General features: G+C 40.1%; 1 protein-coding gene across 1 annotated transcript; it reads right to left on the bottom strand.

The window, feature by feature from the left end:
• Window positions 1–5,842: 5,842 nt before the first annotated feature.
• Window positions 5,843–13,649, bottom strand: gata2b (GATA binding protein 2b). The gene is made up of 6 exons (XM_056437435.1): window positions 13,570–13,649; window positions 12,937–13,350; window positions 11,754–12,323; window positions 10,069–10,214; window positions 7,674–7,799; window positions 5,843–6,870 (listed from the first exon to the last, which is right to left on the bottom strand). The coding sequence occupies exons 2-6, from the start codon at window positions 13,160–13,162 to the stop codon at window positions 6,592–6,594; spliced, it is 1,347 nt and encodes a 448-aa protein (XP_056293410.1). The 5' UTR covers window positions 13,163–13,350; window positions 13,570–13,649; the 3' UTR covers window positions 5,843–6,591.
• Window positions 13,650–19,844: the final 6,195 nt, after the last annotated feature.

Raw genomic sequence — 19,844 nt, 5'->3', positions numbered from 1 at the left:
CTGGAAGGTCAGCTGAGAGGCAAATTTACAGCAGAGATGATTCATCTCCAGTATAAAACCCTAATAATGATCATCTCTACTCTCTCAAGCATTCCTGCTCATGGCCGTCCCAGGATGCTGTGATTTGTTAGAAGTAAACTGAGTATGAGTGTGTGCACCTAATGTCACATTGTGGTCCGTGTGTGTGTGTGTCAATTGGATTTACGAACAATACATGTCATCAGCTGAGACATGTGTAAGTTACAAGAGAATCTTATGACATCAGTATACGTCAACAAAGTGGAAAAGGGGTTTCACACAGTTTATTTGAGAAGCACTATCACTGACTATTCATGTAACTTTCCCAAATGGACAACTTTCTCCTTACCTTTCATCTACAGCACCACCGTTAGGTTGTCACTTTTGTATTTTCGTGATAACAATCATTGTAGGACTGCAATTTATGAATATTTTCCCACACAAATTAATAATTCTTAATTGATCGATTAATTGTTTTGTGCGTAAAATGTTTGAAAAATAAAGTGACATCCTCAAATAGAAAGTTTAGTCAGGGTCAGACAAAAAACTAAAATTGCTGCAGAGGAAAACACCATATCTGTGGGCTGATGAAGGGAGTTGTTGGCTCCTCATTAGAGAATTACCACCACCAGGTTGTTCTCAATGGGGCCAATTTTTATTTCGACTTTGGACTAGAAGTGACGAATGACATCATTGCTCCACCTCAAAATGTAGCCATCTGGTGCACTTTTGCTTTCCGTCGTGTTCTTATGACATATCGTGCAATGTTTGTTTCAAACAAATCTCTGCGTTTAGGCATGTATGGGCCAATGAAGGTGCAACGTACCTCAGGTGTTTTGTCCCTCCTACCCTCTTTCCTGCTCTCCCGGCCTAGATACCCCGCCTCTCAGATTTCCTGAGGGCTGAGCCTTGAGCTTTTTGTCAACTCTGTCATAAGATAGTGGGGCCCAGACGCCCAGTCCCAGGGGCCCTAACACACAGGACACTAGCCTAGTGCCTACAGTGTAGCTCTGTGGGGCAGATGTATTTCTCCCTCCTTCTCTCCTTGACCCTCCCTCCTTCTTTCATTGGTGCAAACTGCAGAAGAAAAGAGGTGATTGTTTGGAGACAAGAGGGATGAATTTGTCTGCCTCAGACAGGAGAAGAAAGGCCGTTTGAAAGGGACTTGTCAGTGGTTGTGGATCGGATGGTTGGAGGGTGTCCCACTTTTCCGAGAGAATGCACTGTGTGTCAGCATGTTCTACCTTTTCTGCAGAGCCAGGTATACAGTCAGTGTGTGTGCCTGTACAGTGTGTGCCTGAGTGTCTTAGTGTGCACAACTGTGTGTGTGCATCGCTGCTCCAGCATAGTTACATGAAGATACATACGCCCACATTACTCCTTTCTGTCAGAATGTATCCTCACAGCTGTTTCCTGTAAGTCTTCCTTTTCCTGTTTAGAGGGAGCTTTATCTGACTTTGTAGTGTCTACGTTATGATATCGCCTATTTTCTAAGGAATATCTGTACCTTGGAACATGTCAACACTCATGATGAGACTTAGCGAGAGCATGCCACTGTGTCTCTGCGGACATGAAAGTTTTAATTCAGCAATGTTTTGTTCATTTGTCCTCTGGGACAGCATCTTCTATCACATCTTCTGCGCATCACTGATAGCTTTCTCTTTCTCTTCCCTTTTTCTGTTTTGTAAAACAGTTGTTGTGCATCAAGACCAGATCTCTCTGAAGCTCACAGCAGATTGCTGCAGAGTCCCGTTGGTTCAGACTGGACACATCTCGCATCCCAGAGTCCTCTAAGAGCACTGTGCGGGACCATGTTGTTGAAAATAAATTGACTTCATCACAGGTGTCTTGTCTCTCGGTTACCCAGGGACATCAGTGGAGACACCATGCATTTGGTTTTAGTAATTGGAGTCATGCAGTCTTCGAGGAGGTGCATTGCTCCTTGACCCATCAACAACACTGCATCATGTCTTCAGAGGTAAAAAATAGGTCATTTACTTTGCTAATGAAATAAATAAAATGTATAGTTACTACCTCACCGAGAGTTTATATATACACTCACATATATATATATATATATATATATATATATATATATATATTCATCCTTAGACTTGCAATATCCTAAACTTCAGCATGCACGGCACCAGTACTGAATAATAATACCAAATATGCATCCCTGATCACGATGAAATCAAGGACTTATTAAAAGTTGTAGTATGATTAGCTACGTGGAAGTTCTGGGTTTCGAATAGGCACTTCAGTTTGATATAAAAATGGCACAGTTTACTTGAACCTACATCATCAAAAACATTGTTGTAGAATTAAGTCGGGGACAATTGTCTCATTGGTTGTATCAGCAATTTTTCTTTTTAAGTACTCATACTTTTCTTGTTATTGGCAGTAGAGCTTGAATTGTGCTCGACCACCCATAACAGATAAGAAACTCCATGAGGAATTAATAAAAGCTTTGCAGAAAATACTATTGATACAAAAATGAATGTATTTCCCAGTTATCACTAATATTCTTTATTACTCTTTCTTAGAAGATTTCTTGAAAATAAGAAAATCGCTAAAATTCACAAACCTACAGTTTTGTTCAACAGTCCCCAGTAGAAAACCTTTTTCGTGCAATTATTGATCTAATGTCATCACACTTTTAAAATGAAAACGGTCACCTTTATGCGCGACAGCAGCTAGTGTATAACATATATTACATTTTAAAGATAGATTTTGGTCAAGTTACTCAGAAATGTATGGTCACTGTTATTTAAGAATATTTTATTCATTTGTATTAAAATGTTTCAACTCCCTCGTAATGTACATTTCCATGTTTCACTCATAATGACCCAGATAATGTATTCACATCAGTCAATCAGTGATTTTAAAATGAGGATTAATATAACACTGATTTATGACATGTTCACCTCTTGTAAGACTTTAATTACAAAACCATCATCAGGAAATAATTATGTTATCAAAACATAGCGATAACAACACTTGTACATGTGTATTTGGTGGTCTGACATAATCTGCTGCTATTTACAAGCGAAGCAAGGATCTCGGAAATATGAAATATGTGCAGCAAAGATTATTTCTTTCTTTCAAGTTTTACCGATCTGGGATCTGATGAATAAATATAATTTCTTAACGTGTGTTTGATCCTGTTTTCACCACTTCCTGTCTTTAAGTTCAGTCGATGCTCTTTGACGCACCAAGCTTAACTCCCGAGGATCCAGACATAATGTAGATGTGTTATTTTCTCCCACATTTGGTCGACGCCTGCTCCCTTCATCATTATTAGGGCTCTGAAATGGATAAAACTATGCTCCTTCCCCCTTTCATCTCCGTTATCTCCATCTCTCTGCTAACTCACTCCCCTGGAGTCCCTTTTGGCCTTGTTCTCGATTCCTTTAATTGAGTTTGGTAGAAAAACAAATCGTGCAAAGGTGGGAGCCATAAATCGCACTGGTGATTTAGGGTGGCCACCCAGTCCCCAAAATTCTCCTCCACAAAGGTCCTGGGAGAGGTTCACCTTGAAAAGATACTTGGCTGCTTTCTATCTCCTTTTTTATTGGAAAATCACGTTCTTTTGCTTATATTTTCTGTGAGGACATGACATTTTAAAAGTGTCTATGAATAAGTCTGAGTGTGGCGTGGGAGGGCCTGAAAGAATGACAGAGTAAGTGCTTCCAGGGGTGAGAGGTCAGGGATATCTTGTGAGGAGGCTGCATGCTGCTCTTGGGTTGACCTTTAAATGTATGTTGTCACAAGTCTTACTGCCGCAGCCTCGGGGCAATGACAAGAGTGAACATTTCAAAGATTTGATTTATGCAGGCTTCCACTGGTCTCCATGCATTTTTATCCTATTAAAATCAACATCCACAGGCTTTTAATCGGCTTGAGATAGGTATATCTAACAGTGGATGTATTTTTATTTTTATTATTGAGTTTGAGTTTGAGTTATTGGTGTGTGGTAATGCAGTTTAACATGTCATATGATTTAAAAGGGGTTGAACCACACAACGATGATGTGACTTTGACCCTCTAGCAGATGTGATGTTCACTGGGATTAATTGCTTATTTTAGGTTTATGGGTTAGTTTTTATAAGTGGAAGCAATGATGGTAACTACTTTTAAAGGAGGGATATCACATTCAAAAGTATAAAAGAACATGGCTAGCAGTGATTTATAGAGTAAAAGGACATGACTTTGTAGCAGGCCTGAGGCCGCCACCCGTGGGTTTCCCCCACCCGCACCAAGGATCCGCCAGACAGCAAGACGTTTTGTTCAAGGACATATTTATTTGCACACACACGACACCGAGCAGACCGCAAAACACGCTCCTCTGCTCACCCCCCCCCCCCCCCCTCCACTCTCAAGTGGGAGCTTTTATAAGGGCGGCCTCGGCTGCTGACTGATTGCCAATCACCAGCAGCCGAGGCCAAATCAGACACAGCTGCCACAGACTTATATCACTGTAGTAATAGCATCATGTAACGCATAACGAGAAGATCCATTTCATAAGAGTATTACCCAGTGAGCAGATGCAACTGGTTAAGTAATTGTGGGAACATATGGCTCAACCTGCTCAATTCCTGTAAGCAGCACTAATCTCCAGTGCTCAGTAAAGTAACCTGTTAATTAGAAAGTGGTGGTTCATGTCAACAAGGGTTAAATACTAGAAAACAGCATTGATACTGTACTGTAGAGCATCACTAAAAACATGTTTGTGTATGACCTATTATGCAGCCAAGCAGGTGTTGTGTTATAAATGCCCCTCCATGTGCAGGTCACTTTGGTAAATGTAACTACCATGGCAACTTTTGTTAATGAGTAGATGTTGCTGTATTTAAGGAAATAAATGTTCTCAGTCATGACTGGTAGTTTTATATGGTTTCTTTATTATCAACAGTATACAATTGTCTCCAGATGTTCAGCTTTTTGTGACAGGTAGCAGGTCATATAAGCATGGATTGTCTGAATCTGGTAGGATGGTAGGAAGTTATGATATAGAGGCTAATAGAAAGTTGTACATATACATAGTGTTTCCCCAGCTCCGAAGATGTTCCTCACATGGTGACATTAGCAATGCCTGAATGTAAAGTAACGTATATACCCTAACACTGTTAAAGAAATAGTCTGACATTTTGTGGACTATGCTTTAATACCAAGATGGCGATGAAAAGATTGATACCACTCTCATGTTTGTATGGTAAATAAGCCAGCAGGTAGTCAGCTTAATTTAGCATAAAGGCTGGAAACTGCTCGCAAGGAGCTTTCCAACGATAACAGCATCCGCCTATCATCACCTCCAGAGCTCGTCTGGTTCCTCCACTCAGATAACAAAGTGTAAACACGATGCCTTGTAGTTTATGGAGGTTTGTTTATGGCCTGGCGCAGTAACTTCTGGGGCTCCAAGTAATTAGTCAAAGAGGTTAAATGTGTTGGCTGTTGCATTGTTACCTTTGGTCAGCTCAGGTTGCTGTTATAATTCTTTATGCTCAGCTACACCGGCTGCCGACATATTTACAATACAAAAATGAGAGTGAAATCCAATCTTCTCCTCTTGCAAGAAAGCATATTTCTGAAAATGTATCGATATGTAAACAAAGATGCGTCGAAAGCTACAGAGCAGTGATGCACAGAAGATAACCCCGAAGATAGTTATTATAATGGTACAAAGAAATAAATAGCTGGAACTGACATTGTCGCTTTTAATTGTATTAATTATGGCACGGAGGACAGCACAATTAGCTAAATAAATGTGTTCTTATTATGAAGACTCAATTATTGTGAGTATTGAATAGAAGGAGCAGTGGGGTAATGAACTTGATATCTTTATTTCTTACGAGTATAAATGTTGACCAGCTCAAAGATAGCGCTTCAGCTAAAAATATATTCATAAATGGGTAAACAGTATCCATATTATGATTCAGGTGATATGGTAAAAGAAAAAAGGCAGTGAAAATAAATTATCTGAATAACAATAATAATTATAATAACAATAATTATAATAAACAGTGTCAAATTAGGAATCATAAACCTTTTTTGTTTGGTTTCTTTCTTTTGTGAAAATTCCTTTAAAATTGTCCATAAGCAAAAAGATCCAGCATATTTTCATTTGATGTTGCGAAGGTGATCTCCTTTGCCGGGGACGTCCCCTTCGGTCTCACACATTTACAATATTCACAGTTACTATAAACCTGTTCGGCACACACTGAGCCACACTGCAGTCCGTCAGGCTGCCAGCTGGGACAAAACGATGAGGTGCAATGACGTTTTTTGTGTTTACATGTTGGTGCCTGGCCGGCGGGAAGCAGAATATCCCTCTCTGACTTCCTACATCAAAATAGGTACCTATAGATAAGGAGTACAAACATCATTTTCTCCCATGATACATCTGTTCTCCAACATACCAACGGCATAATCAATCAAGAGATAATCAAGATGAAGACACGCAAACTGCATGTCTGTAACATTGCACACACTGTCCTCTATGAGACCCTCATCCCCATTCACTCAACTCTCTCAGGTTCAGCCAGCGTTATTTTAACTCCTCTCCTCGCCATCTCAGCCCATGGCCGTCACCATGTTAGAATGGTGCGGGTGACCAAAGGAGGGGTGTATCGGGGTGGGCGTTGGAAGCATGTGTCCAGTGTGGCCGAAAGGCGGCAAGTGGCCCATGGACATGTGTCCGGCCAGAGAGCAAAAAGGAGAGCTCTTCTCGTGCAGGCTTTTGGAAAACTCCTCGTAGCTGTCGCAGCCCCGCCTGTTCTTCTTGGATTTGCTGGACATTTTTCGGTTGCGGGTCTGTATTCCCTCCTTTTTCATGGTCATAGGCCGGTTCACCTGTGCAGAGAGAAAGAAGTGAGGATGTGAGTGATCTGGTTAAAGTTTTGAGTGAAATTAAAATCTAGATATTATAAATTGTATGAAAATGTCATCAAATACATTTTTAAACATTAGATTTCTGAGTTCTTTTGTTGAGTTTAATAAGTCCTTAAAGGGTAACAAATATTAAATTTGATGAAAAGACCTACATGAACCATACTAATCTTTAAAATAAATTGGTTTACCGGGATATATTTATTTTAAACGGCTGAATAATTCCCTAAAGCAGCTGGACACTGTAGTTTGTATTAGTTTTTTTTGACAACAATGAAGATCAATGGCAGAAAGAAATAAGCTATATCAAGCTATGGCTACACAGAGAAGTGTATTAGTATAGGATTTGTTGACAGCAACAAATATATAAAATATCAGATCCGTCCTTTATAAGTATGCATCCCAAGCACCTATTTATCAACCTTGATGCCGCCAGTCTTAATGCTATTCATGTAGAGCCTTGTGGCTGTCCCACTCAGCAACAGTCTCACCATTGTGACTCTCAAGGGGATTACGCCTACCATGGAAACAATAAAGCACAAAGAAAGAAAACACCAACGAGTCTGACAGTGTCTGAGCTAAACAGCTCTCTCTCTCTCTCTCTCTCTCTCTCCTCCTCTTTCTCTCTCTCCCCCTCCCTCTCCCTCTCCCTCTCCCTCTCTTTTCTGCCTCTCTTATCCCTCAACAATCAGTGTGACCTACCGGCCTACTTCCTGTCTACTTGACCCTGTCGTGCCCAACTTGGCGATTTGCAGTCAAAGACTTACGTTATGCAGTTTATAGTAGAGTCCGCAGGCGTTGCACACTGGGTCTCCATTTGCATTGCGCCGCCAGAGTGTGGTGGTTGTCGTCTGACAGTTAGCACAACAGGTGCCTGCTCGTCTGGCAGCAGACTGGAAAGATACGAAGCTTTGATTAGAGCTCGACAGCACAAGCAGACATGAGTCAGATTAAGAAAACATTTGGGAATATTCTGTGTGTAAAATGATAGTTGAACTTTCTATTGATTTATATGTGCCATGACATTAGGGCAACACATGATTATTATTGAAATCAATATTTTTCTTTGATTTAAGAATAGTTTCACACATGAAACCTGAAATAAAAAAGGCCATCAAAAATGATTTCGAGGCCATGGTGACATTGCCAAATATATTCAGTTTATTGTCAAATAAGAAAACAGAAAATATAGATTCTGGAATTTCTTAAAGAATTCCTGAAATTATTCATTCATGATCACATTGGTTTCTGCATGACACATTGATTATTCAACTAAACCTTGCAGCTCTGACATATTTGCAGCAGGCATACATTTTTGGGAGTGAAATCTTCAATATTTTGCCCAAATATTTCAAATAAAAATGTATAAACATTTAATACAGTAGGTTTTATTTGTTTTTACAAATGCTTAATTCAAATGCACAAAGCTGCAGTTGAAGATTAGGAGTGAGGAGCCCTTCAGCCAGTGGATTCTTAACACCTTTACTTCATGTTTTGAACTGAGTCTAATTTCCAAGAAATTAATCCACACCTTCAGTGAAAATGGTCCAATCAATTTAAGTAGGCTACACTTGAAATAAACGCAATCTTAAAAGAGTCATCATCCCAACGTTTTTATTATTTATAAATACTGTAAAACGGCTTCCATAACTTTCCCAATCCCATTTTTTAAAATGTATTTGTTTAGGTTCACCACCGGAGAGAGCTCGCCACTGAATGAGGTCTGAGCCGATGTGAGGAGGCCGCAGGAGGAAACGGGCTCGTTTATCTGGACCGGTCAGATATCCGGATAGGAAACAACTGGAAAGCTGAACAAGGCGCTCTGGAGCCATCCGGAAACCAGGCCTGATATACGGCGGTTGTATAAGCTGTTACCGCGAGCAGGCTGAGCTGGACCAAACACGTGTTTACTGCGTGTGAAACGCAGCTGTTTGCGTCGTCTGCGGGTCGGGAGCGAGATTCAGACTCGTCTGTCGCAGCGACGCAGAAATCAACAGATCGCATGCGGCAACAAACAGACTGAAGATCTGAAACTAATCTTTAAGATTGACTCTAAATGATAACCACAATATGTGAAGAATAAAGTATTTTGCCGACGAGTCTTCATTTCTTGCTCACCGCCTTTCCTCGATGGATTTGATGCGTATTTTTATCGCGCGTGAGCATATTATATGAAACAGACAAACAGACAAACAGCTTTTGTTTCTGTTGTCTCGCTTTCCGCATATACATCCCTCCAGGATTCCAAAATAAAACTGCACCAGTCCTGGTTCAGACGTCTGGTGGCCCACCGCGGTGCGTCCACGAGTCTGTACTGATTTAATGAGCGTCTGTTGCTCCGGCTGCATTACGACACAACTTGTGCACATGCAGGGTTACATGAAACATTGAGGCTGCCAATAGCTTCACTTTAAAATCACTGAGAGAATAATCAATGCTTATGTCATGTCTTATGGCATATCGAAGTGGCATTGGCTTGTGTGTGAAACAGCTTCACGTTATTTGGATGAGTGAAGGTCTGTCTGGCCTCCTGCAGCATCAAGGACGTTTGAATCAGTCTCTTTAATTCCAAAGCTGCGCTGTCCCTTTACACTGAGACACTGACCCACACATGATAATTTATTCCTAATCCTGATTATTTGATGTATTCAAAATCACGTGATTTTCACTGGACACATTTCTTATAAATGTCTTAACACCTTGCCATACAAATAAACAATAAATAAGCTATAGCTTTTATGAGACATACACTGTCAGTTTGTTTTTTAAGGCATGGGGGGGGGGGGGGGGGGCTGCTGCTGCATGCTGCTGATATCAATGACAGCAATATAAGTGATAAGGATAAGAGAAACAGCTCATATAGTCCCACTGCTGAGCATGAAGGAGCAAGACAGGAGCAAAAAGCACAATTCCTGGAAACTAATTGGAAAAATATAATATTTTCTGTAATTGTACCTTCTCCCTTCTCCTTACACTCTTTTAATTTACTGCCACACACACACACACACACACACACACACACACACACACACACACACACACACACACACACACACACACACACACACACACACACACACACACACACACACACACACACACACACACACACACACATACACACATACACATTCACTGCCCCTCTCTCGTCTAGGGACTCACCAGCCTGCGTTTGGGTTTGATGAGTGGTCTGTTCTGGCCGTTCATCTTGTGGTACAGCCCACAGGCGTTGCACAGGTAGTGTCCGGTGCTGTCACGTCTCCACAGAGGTGTAGAGGTGGCTCCGCAGTTTACACACTCACGGCCCTCTGAAGAAGAACAAAGGGACTTTGTGATATACAATGTAATACCTGGCTGGAATACAATTTTCTCATGCTCTTTGCTCTCTCATATATTAAATATGATGATTCTATGATGATATTTTTTTCTACTGGAATATAAAGGGGTAAGCATTAGCAGAAGCACAAAACAACGGAAAGGTTAAGAACAATCAGTAATATATTCCCTCTGTGCTGTCAAGCGGTTGTCTCTTAAACATCAACACCAATTCTTGAGGTCCATAAAATGTATCATCTAACAACCTGGAGCATGGAGAAAAGTACACTTTCTGTATTTGATAAAAGCATATCCAATTAATTCCACTCAACAAAATAAATGAGTCTGCGAAAAGCCTTTTTACCCTCCAAGCTCCTGAGGCAAACTACAACCATTAAAGACAAAAAATGAAGAGCACTAATTTGAGGAAATACAAACTTAAACTTAAATAAACATCAATCATTTAGTCATAGAACCTATAATTATAAGACATTTGTGAAACTACATTTGCAGCCAGTTGATATAGCTCTTATTAGATCAAAACAAGTTATTCAAAGTGAGTTTATGTTACCCTGCACTTTGCTAACACATGGGTTAAACGCAGGTTCAAACTGGTAATCTCTTGGTCTGTAATCAAATCTTCAGGATACTGTCCTAGTGTCTTATGTAACAGAGAAGTGACTCCGAGCCTAAATACTGAGGGGTTTGGCTCGGTGCACCTGCAGATCTTCCTTTCACACCTCTGGACTGGTTCCAGTTCACTGTTCTGCTGCAGCCAGGAGTAATTACAGAGTCACGGTGGCACAAAGAGGATTATCAAAGTCGCTCTGTGTCAGAGGACTGCCGAGCAGGCTTAGGCCACTGATCATTCATTCACAACATGTTATTATCAATATTATTTATTAGGATATTAGTATTATTATAATAACATTATAAGGAAGCACATTATATGTTGGCTGTGTTTAAAAGCATTCATAACAAATCTAAATTAATTAATCCTGTACCATATGAAATATATTTACTGACTTTTACAGGATGTTTTAATTTAAAATAGTACATTATATTAGATAGCAGGAAAGTAATCAATAATTAACATTTTTTATAATGTTATAGCCACATAAAGAGTTGTGTGATAAGACTATTAAATATTTTCTTTATATTGGCTAAGATTCATAAACATCTTCAATATTAATATGCAATTTTATTGTGTATAACAATATTGTGAAATGATCCAGTTCGGAATATTTAGTAAAATGTGACATATACCAACAAAAGGATGCCAAGCTGCACTTATACGTGTACCATCAACTCGTCCTTGCACCACAGATACACATGCCATGAGATAATTAAAAATGCATTAAGTTATTTAGTATTTGCCTGAGACCAATATGCTACTGATTCGCTATAAAACAAAAAAAACGATAAGATTGTTAAATAAACTCACAACAAGTCCAAATATTTTCTGGCTTTATTTACATTTCATTAATTGTATTTTTGGACTATAATCTCTGGAGAGTCTGCAGTGGACTCACCGATGCAGGACCGTGTCTTGCCTTTGTTCCTGCAGCTGAAGCTGGATGAAGCCCCGAGCAGGCTGCCGGGGTGGAACAGACTGCCGCCGTACTCGTGTGCGGCCGGGAGAGAGTAGGGGTACGTCGGTATGGGATGATGGGTGGAGGGGGTCTGCGCGCTCATGGAGGCCAGACTGCTCCTCAGCGGACAGGAGTCCTCCAGCTTCATCCCCTCGGATAACGACACATGGTATTTGATTGATTCCTTCTCGTCCATTCTGGAGGCGGAGGGAGACGCGGCCCCCGGGTCCGGTGATACGTCCTTGGGTGGTGTCGGGGGGAAAGTGTACAGATGCGGGCTGGAGTGGGACGGCGGCGTTAACGAGGAAGCAGAGACCGTGTTTGAGTTGCTGCTGCACGGGTAGACTGCAGAGAGGCCGCCGGGGGACGCGGAGCCGGGGTGGTGGAGGCTGGGCTTGCTGAAGGGGCTGACGGACCAGGCGTTGTGGTGGTGAGCAGACAGCGCGGCTTTCCCTCCGTCCAGCCATGAAATCCCCGGGCTGTGGATGAGATGAGTCCCCGTCAGTCGAGCTGAGGAATAATACAAAAGACAAACACTGTTAATGACACAGATGAGGACTGATTCAGCATTTAGAGAGACAGTGTGAGGTTTTCTGTCGCATGCGAGTTTCAATGCAAAATAAAGTAGACTTGTTGATTCAGCGGACACATTGGCCTGATTTAAACCTGCAAATAAGGTAGCCTGACATATATTCACAAAATAGACCACAATTAAACCATGCAATGTTCCTCATCGCACGTCATCTTAATATATATTGTTTCTTTAATATAAATGTTTTGTTAAAAAAAATGTTATCCAAAATGTATCGGTTAACCGTTAATGTCTTAAAATGTGAATGTTACTACCCAGTTTATGAGACTCGTGGGCCAGCAATTATTCCCAAGGCCAAACATTATTTTTAATTAACGTTTCAACCGGCAGAAAACGGACAGATGATGACTCTGATTGTTTTAAATCGACACAATGATCTGACAATTATCATAAACAAATAAAACACATAAGCAATTGTCTGCAGAAATTAATATATACTTTTACTAAGTTAATACTTGTTATACTACAAAGCCAACTACGTGTGTGTAGCTTTTGTGCAGGCCTATATGAAGTTTCCCCCGTGTAGCTCACCATGCGCTTGGCTGTAGGACACTCTGGCCCTCGCAGAGTTGTGGTAGTACGGGTTTCCCTGTGAGTCCAGGTGGTTAAAGAAAACATCCACTTCATCCGGAGGCAGGAGCTGCGCCGTGGGCTCCATGTAGTTGTGTCCCAGGCCGTGGTGATGAGAGTCCGGGTGCTGCCCGTTCAGCATGGCGTGGTGATGCATCCAGCGGGGCTGATCAGCCGCCACATCCATCGTTGTGGCTTCTGTGTATCGCGCGCTTTGGAGCTCACGAATATCCAGGGAGAGGATGGTCTAACACGTGTGTCCTTTATATCTTCAATGTGTCCATCTGCAGTGGCTGACGAATGCTTTGTTGTGGCTCATCTGACTTAAATTCCCTCTCTTCTCCTGAACACCGAGGCGAATATGGCACTGAAAACCTGCAACAAGCAAACATCAGATGTAAATACGTTGAAGTCATGGGTGGTGTGCATCAGAACATAACTCGTGGTGCGAGTATTGATGCCTCTGAGACAATCATCTCCACCCAAACTAGTTACTAATACACCACTCTCGTCATTCCACAACCGAATGCGCCTTCTCACTTAAAACCCCCAACAAGGTGTTTTTCCCTCCACACTAACGTGAACCTGCCGTACCTCTGCCGGGGCTTTTTTATCCGCCGCGTCCGGTAAGTTCGCGCGTCTTTGAAAACCGGTCCTCTTGTAGCTGCTGCAGGTCCTCTCCAGTCTTCGGCTGCTGTTTGTCAGAGTCAACTCCGTCCAGTGGGACTTAAAGCAACACGTAGACTGTGGCTGACAGCGCGGGGCCAGGCTTGTCAAACTCGTGGGCGGAGTCTCCATTAATGCTTTGACTCCGCCAATTGAACACCACCTCTGCAAAACCTCAGAGGCGGTTCCCCCACACCAGTAAAATATGCTTCTATAATACTGGCATGGAGAGACGTGGCTGCTCAGGGCCACTGTACTTTATATCATGTAATGTTTCAGTATTCATCAGTGTAATATTCCCGAAAACATAATATATTATCCATTTATTATTGGCTGCGTGATTTCCCCAGCCTGTTAGTTTACCGTGTGAATATTTTTCTTCTTCAAAAGGGCACAACATAGCAACCACAGACAAATTATTCTATCAATATTTATATCTGATAATATTGAATTGTAATCTATTTCTTTTATTCTTACATATTTTGATGTATAAATGGAGACAATTGTTAAGAAAAGCAACAGTTCGCCCTCAAATCAAAAATCCACATTTTCCTATACCTGTAAGCTATATAAATCTATATTGTTTTGAGTTTTGCAAATATTGGCCGTAGGTCTCAAATATAATGGGACAATAGCGTTCGACTTGTGGTGCTCAAAGCCCATTTGAAAACCCCAATGTCTATAATGACCTGCTTATACTTAATATAGTGCACACTAATTGTTGCAGTTCATGTATTCGGACTTTGGTTGAGAGTTACCAAAACAATCTTGATAAGAGGAAAAATGTGTATTTTTAAATGGTGAGCTGTCCCTTTAATGGAGCATTGTCTCATATTGTCTATAAACACCAAACATATGCTGACGCCAAGACTAAAAGAAGTGGACTGACATGTGTTTACACGTGTCAGTGACCATTATATTTAAAGTCAATGTCACCATATAATTATTTGTGTAATCATTTGGCTGTGATGGTCACGGTGTGCCCTTATGAACAAATATCCACACTCTCAGGCTTTAAGTAAACTTGTTAATGGGTTAATTATTCACCCATTACTATATATTTAAGTGAAGAAACGATATTGTGCTCTCTCTCTCTCTTTCTCTCTCTACCCTCGCGCATGATTGACAGACAATAATTGAAGAGGGAGCGCGTGCAGCCCCAACCGGCAGACACCGCCGCCTGCTTGACGCCGTCTCCTGACGTCATGCTTCTGAGTGAAGAAAAAAAAACAGAATCAGGACATTAACTTTTTCTAGAGAGAGAGAGAGGGAGCGAGAGAGAGAGGGGGGGGGGGTATGGGGGTTGCCCGTATCTGCTGCAGTATAGCGGATGATCTGGAGGAAGGACACTGCAACTGATATTTACAGTGCAGCATTAATAATACATCAAGTACATCATCCTGAATGTAGTGATTTCAAACTACTGCCAAGGTGGACTATAAACATTAGATTAGATTAGAAAACTCTAATGTTTTTAATGATGCATTGTGCAGAAACATTTCTATGATCAAGAATTGTTTTTTTGCCGTAAAGCATATCGGTTCTCTTTGATGCAGTTTGCTGAAGAAAATATGCTTGCTATCCGCTGTTTGTGTGAAACTGTTTAGTTGGAGTTTGTATATTGCTCATGCATGTGGATGCAATTCAGTTTTCTAGGCAGAGATGCATTGCCAAAACCTCTATGAAGCAATTAACATTAACACTACCAACCGTATGAAAACAATTGGCCTACGGTCAACAATCCGCAATTTTCGAAATGCGAAAACCCAACACATTTGCAGTACACACAATTAATCTGAATGGAATTTAACATGTTTACGTGACAATGTGCAACTATCACAACGCACATCGAGTTATTAGAGCTCCTTTTAAGCTTTGAGTGCAGCCCCCACTTGGATGGCCAAGAAAACGACAAAAATGAAGTATATCTATCTATAGCTATCTCTCTCTCTTTTGCTGTTTTGTTATTTTTTAAACTTTTTTAACGCAGTAACACTTAAAGCCTGTATTTCATAACAACTTCCTTTAATGATTAAGAGGCCTATATTTAGACAAATCTGTTTGTTTTTTAATCAGACTGCAATGTAAAGAACTAAAATGCATCCTTTACACAGACAGCGATTCCTTTCTAGCAGTATTAGGAATAAATCCGCCGTACAGACTGAAGAAAGCATGCAGAACATACCGGGGGGACAAGTGCGGCAGCATTAGAGCTCATCAGCATGATAATGTGGAAATACACATGCTTTGAGTGTGAGCCCTTTTGATCTGGCGTGGCGATAAAACCTTATCGGCAGCGAACATCCACTTCCATTTTAGGATTTGACATTAATTCAATCCGCCCTTCTTTTTTTACAGGTCTTTTTCTCACACGAGCGCAGCAGAAAGAGTGAGGTCACAGCCCGTTTCAGCTCTGAGAATCTCATTATAGGACAGCTATTGAAAGAAAGTGGTTTTACCTCCTAATAAAGATAAAAATGAAATGTCACAAGTACAAAATCACAATAGATAAGTAGGCTAATATAGACGTGTATTATTAGTATTCCTTTTTATTGAAGCTAAATTAATGTATGATTGGTACTTATTGTTTAGGCTCGTGGTTGTATTGTTACGTCGATGTTATTTTGTTTTACATTTTGTGTATAGTTTTTTTTTCATTGTGTATAAAAATAATAATTTTCTGCACAAAGAGCTTCTTACATTGACGCGTGCTTGAATGTGTGTGTGCGTGTGCATGTGTGCGTGCGTGCGTGCGTATGTGTGCGTGTGTGTGTGTTGAGTAGCTCCCCCAGATTGAAAGAGAAATCCAATGCTGGTAGGATCCTTGGGTCCCACTGATTATAACCCATCCCGGGGTAATTTTTCATCGGTGCTGGCTAATCTTTGTTCTTTGTGAAGATAATAAATAGCCTAATCGTTATCAGCGAGCTGCTGGAGGTGTCGGGGAGAATGGGGGCTGATCGGCCCGGGAAATAGGCTCCAAAGTGCCGCGGAATAAATGACATTTCTTATCTCTCTCTCCCAGATTATCGCCGCCTTTTCAAACACGCTCAACAAATACATCTAATGCAGCGAATGCATCATTTACTGGAGCAGATCTGTGTAAATGATAGATAGATAGATTAGAGGAAGGGGTCTGCGTTGAGGGGGGGGGAGGCATGGTGTTAGCCATTATTTACAAGTTTAATGTTCTGCATGTGCAAAGTCTTTATTCAGTGTATTTAGACAGCATAAATACGGCTCACTTTTCCATTATTTTTAAGCTATCTGCAGGAGCCATCTGCGGTTCCGGTTCTTTGTTGTGGTATATCTTATTTCTTTCATTATGGATTTCATGGGATAAGAGTTAAACAGATTCAGCCGCTTGCATATACAAGAATAAAATACATTTGAATAATGTTTTCAAGTGTTGGTAATTTTTCACCAAAAATAGAGAACATCAAATGCAGAGGTATTAAACCTGCATGTTACAAAGAGTCCATGTTACATGATATATGAAACCTAGAGGACCGAATTAGTGTGGGATTTATTTTATTTTTATTTTTTAAATATCATTCTCTATATGTTTGTTTGCAATCCTGGAGCATTGTGTTACTTTAAATAATGATCATAGTGAAGATTAAATTAGGCCATTGACCAAAGTCTAATTTGATCTAGATCGCATTATATCAACATCTCTTATTTTAAATAAATGTGTCATACTTTCCATAACATATCTATAGACCAAATTCTAATGAATAAAAATAAGAATACTGAATGTCCAATTTCTAGTTTGTCTCACATGAAGATACATACATAAATTCACAATTTATTTATTTAAAATATTTCTTTATTTAAAGGAAACATGTTGATGTAAAAAAATGAATCTTGTTTTTTCCAACACAAAAGCTGTAGTTGTACACAAATATGCAGAAAGAATGGAGAGGGACCTTATTGTTCAAGCATTGTGTATGAGTTTGTGGCGATTGACCAGTTATGGCAGAAAAGGTATTTTTCCATTATATACAAACTGGATGCTTAATAACTTGGCAGCTGCAGAAGCCCTGGGTGCTGCTGATGGTCTCCAGGGTAACGAAGATAACAGCGCAGTCATTTTCCATATCTTACAGTCTATTATATTCAAGGATTAGTTCTCCTTCCTGAAAAGGTCAAACGTAAAGTCAAGCCAAACAGGAGTGCTCCTCCTCCTTCACCTACAGTGACAGAGCATTTACCATTTTTAAAATATTATTTAGTTAAAGGAGTGCGATGACCTTTGCTGACATGCTTAGATGAAAAACCTCCCAGGAGAAAACACATTCCCCTTATACCTTAAGGACTCATGTGTTTGTGGTTAACAGTGATTTCCTTTGGTTATCACTGCATTATATTTTTATGTTGCACTTTTCTCTTATTAAAACCCTAATTTCTTTCTTTGCTTCCTCTTTTTTTTCAAGAGGCGGCCACAGAAATGGGATTTTATAATACCTCTTCATGATATGATCGTGCAGTACCTTAATCCCTTATCATGCAGATCAAAATATTTGAGGATTTCTGGGGTAGTCCAAAGGTCATAATCAATCACAATACATCTAACCGGCAGAGTTTGAAGGAAGACCTCAAAATAAAGGGCGAGTCAGTCCTAACTTCAAGAGTAATTCACAAAGTGCAGGCAGTCTGAGACTCCTGGCCTCCTTACGGAGTCATTAGCTGAAGCGAATGTGCCTCATCGGTCAGTCTAAAAGCCTTTAAAGGCATATTCTGATTGCGGTATAGTTCAAATCAACTTATTAACAAAAGAAAACAATCCAATAACACCAGAGATGACAGTTTCCTCATCTCACAGAAAAAAATGTGTTTGCAGATGAACTTGAAATATTTCGAGAATTGTGCTTGCAACTCAAATGTATTCAAGTTTGACATCTGCCTGACAATTCATTTCACATTCAAAATACTCACCAGATCAAATAAATGAGTAAAGTTGATTTTGTGTCGATTAGATTATTACATCTAACTAATAATGAATTAAAACTAGATTTAAAAGTGAATTAATACATCAAACAACAACAATTAAATCAATTAGTGTATAATATTGTATTTCTTTTAACTCTCTTTAATACAATTATTTGTTAAATTTTATAAAACATATTTGTTTGACTTGATTCAGTTATTTTTTTCTTTGAATCTGTTGTATACGTTTTTTAAACGTTATTTAACATTTACTGACTGACTATAAGAATTATAGGCCTTCTTTTTTCCAAAGTAAAACTACTAATTCCTAATCGTAAAAAATTATAACTATTACTATTTATTTTTAATTATTAATACAGTACAGTAAAAGTCACACATTTTAATGTTTACTTCAAGTGAATAGTGAAAACAGACATTATGGCCATAATGTACCTATGGGACTTAACGTCTGTTCAAGGTAGAACCTTCAATTCTAATATAATGCTGGATACTTTAATGAATAATAATGAACACTGTTTGAATTGTTGTATTTTGTGAGTCAAATCTGTGTCTACAACGTAACCAGTAACGTTCTCCGGCCAGTAAATCGTGTAGCCACTATACTCTATGACTATGTGATGAAACTATGTCATGGCATGTATTGCTAAGAACTGAAGGAAGCGCAGTGTTGATTATGACAATGTTTGTGTGAGCCGTTAATATGCAAGCAGCAACACCACAGCTCAGCATCCAGCCTGTTCTAGACAGGCATGATCTGAAAGGGCACTGCAGCAGCAATGAGTGAAATCATTCAGGAACATGATGTCATCCACAGGAGGCAGTGTTGAGGCAGCAGGTCCAAACAAGGACAGTTTGAACTTGTGTGAAGTATAACTAAGTTAATGTTAATGTGTTGTACGGTGACCTTGAGTGCCTTGAAAGGCGCCTTATACAAATAAATGTATTAAGTATAGCTTTACTCAAGTATTGTTTAAGTACAGTTTTGAGGTACTCGTACTTTGCTTCAGTATTTCTATTTTCCGCTACTTTGTCCTCTTCTCCATTTCAGTTGCAGCTGTGGCTCAAGAGGTGAGGCGCTGATCCGCTAGTCTGAAGGCCGCAGCAGTCGACTTGTCCATGTGTCCTTGGGAAGATACTCCGTGCGTGTGGATGTTTACTGCTCCTGATGAGCAGCTGGCACCTTATATGGTCGCCTTTGCCACCGGTGTATGAATGTGTGTGAATGGCTGAATGCTGGTTTGTGTTGTAAAGCG

Source organism: Pseudoliparis swirei, chromosome 18, assembly GCF_029220125.1.
Source record: "Pseudoliparis swirei isolate HS2019 ecotype Mariana Trench chromosome 18, NWPU_hadal_v1, whole genome shotgun sequence".
NCBI lineage: Eukaryota > Metazoa > Chordata > Actinopteri > Perciformes > Liparidae > Pseudoliparis > Pseudoliparis swirei.
The sequence above is the reverse complement of the archived record's forward strand: the minus strand, read 5'-3'. Positions and strand labels throughout refer to the sequence as shown.

What these genes read in the sequence shown, in the direction of transcription:
- gata2b (XM_056437435.1), bottom strand. Translation starts at nt 13,162, where the DNA reads ATGGATGTGGCGGCTGATCAGCCCCGCTGGATGCATCACCACGCCATG. An exon ending in CAAGACACGGTCCTGCATCG is followed by an intron (nt 10,215 to 11,753) that starts GTGAGTCCACTG and finishes GTTCTTCTTCAG; the next exon opens with AGGGCCGTGAGTGTGTAAAC. An exon ending in TCAAACCCAAACGCAGGCTG is followed by an intron (nt 7,800 to 10,068) that starts GTGAGTCCCTAG and finishes GTATCTTTCCAG; the next exon opens with TCTGCTGCCAGACGAGCAGG.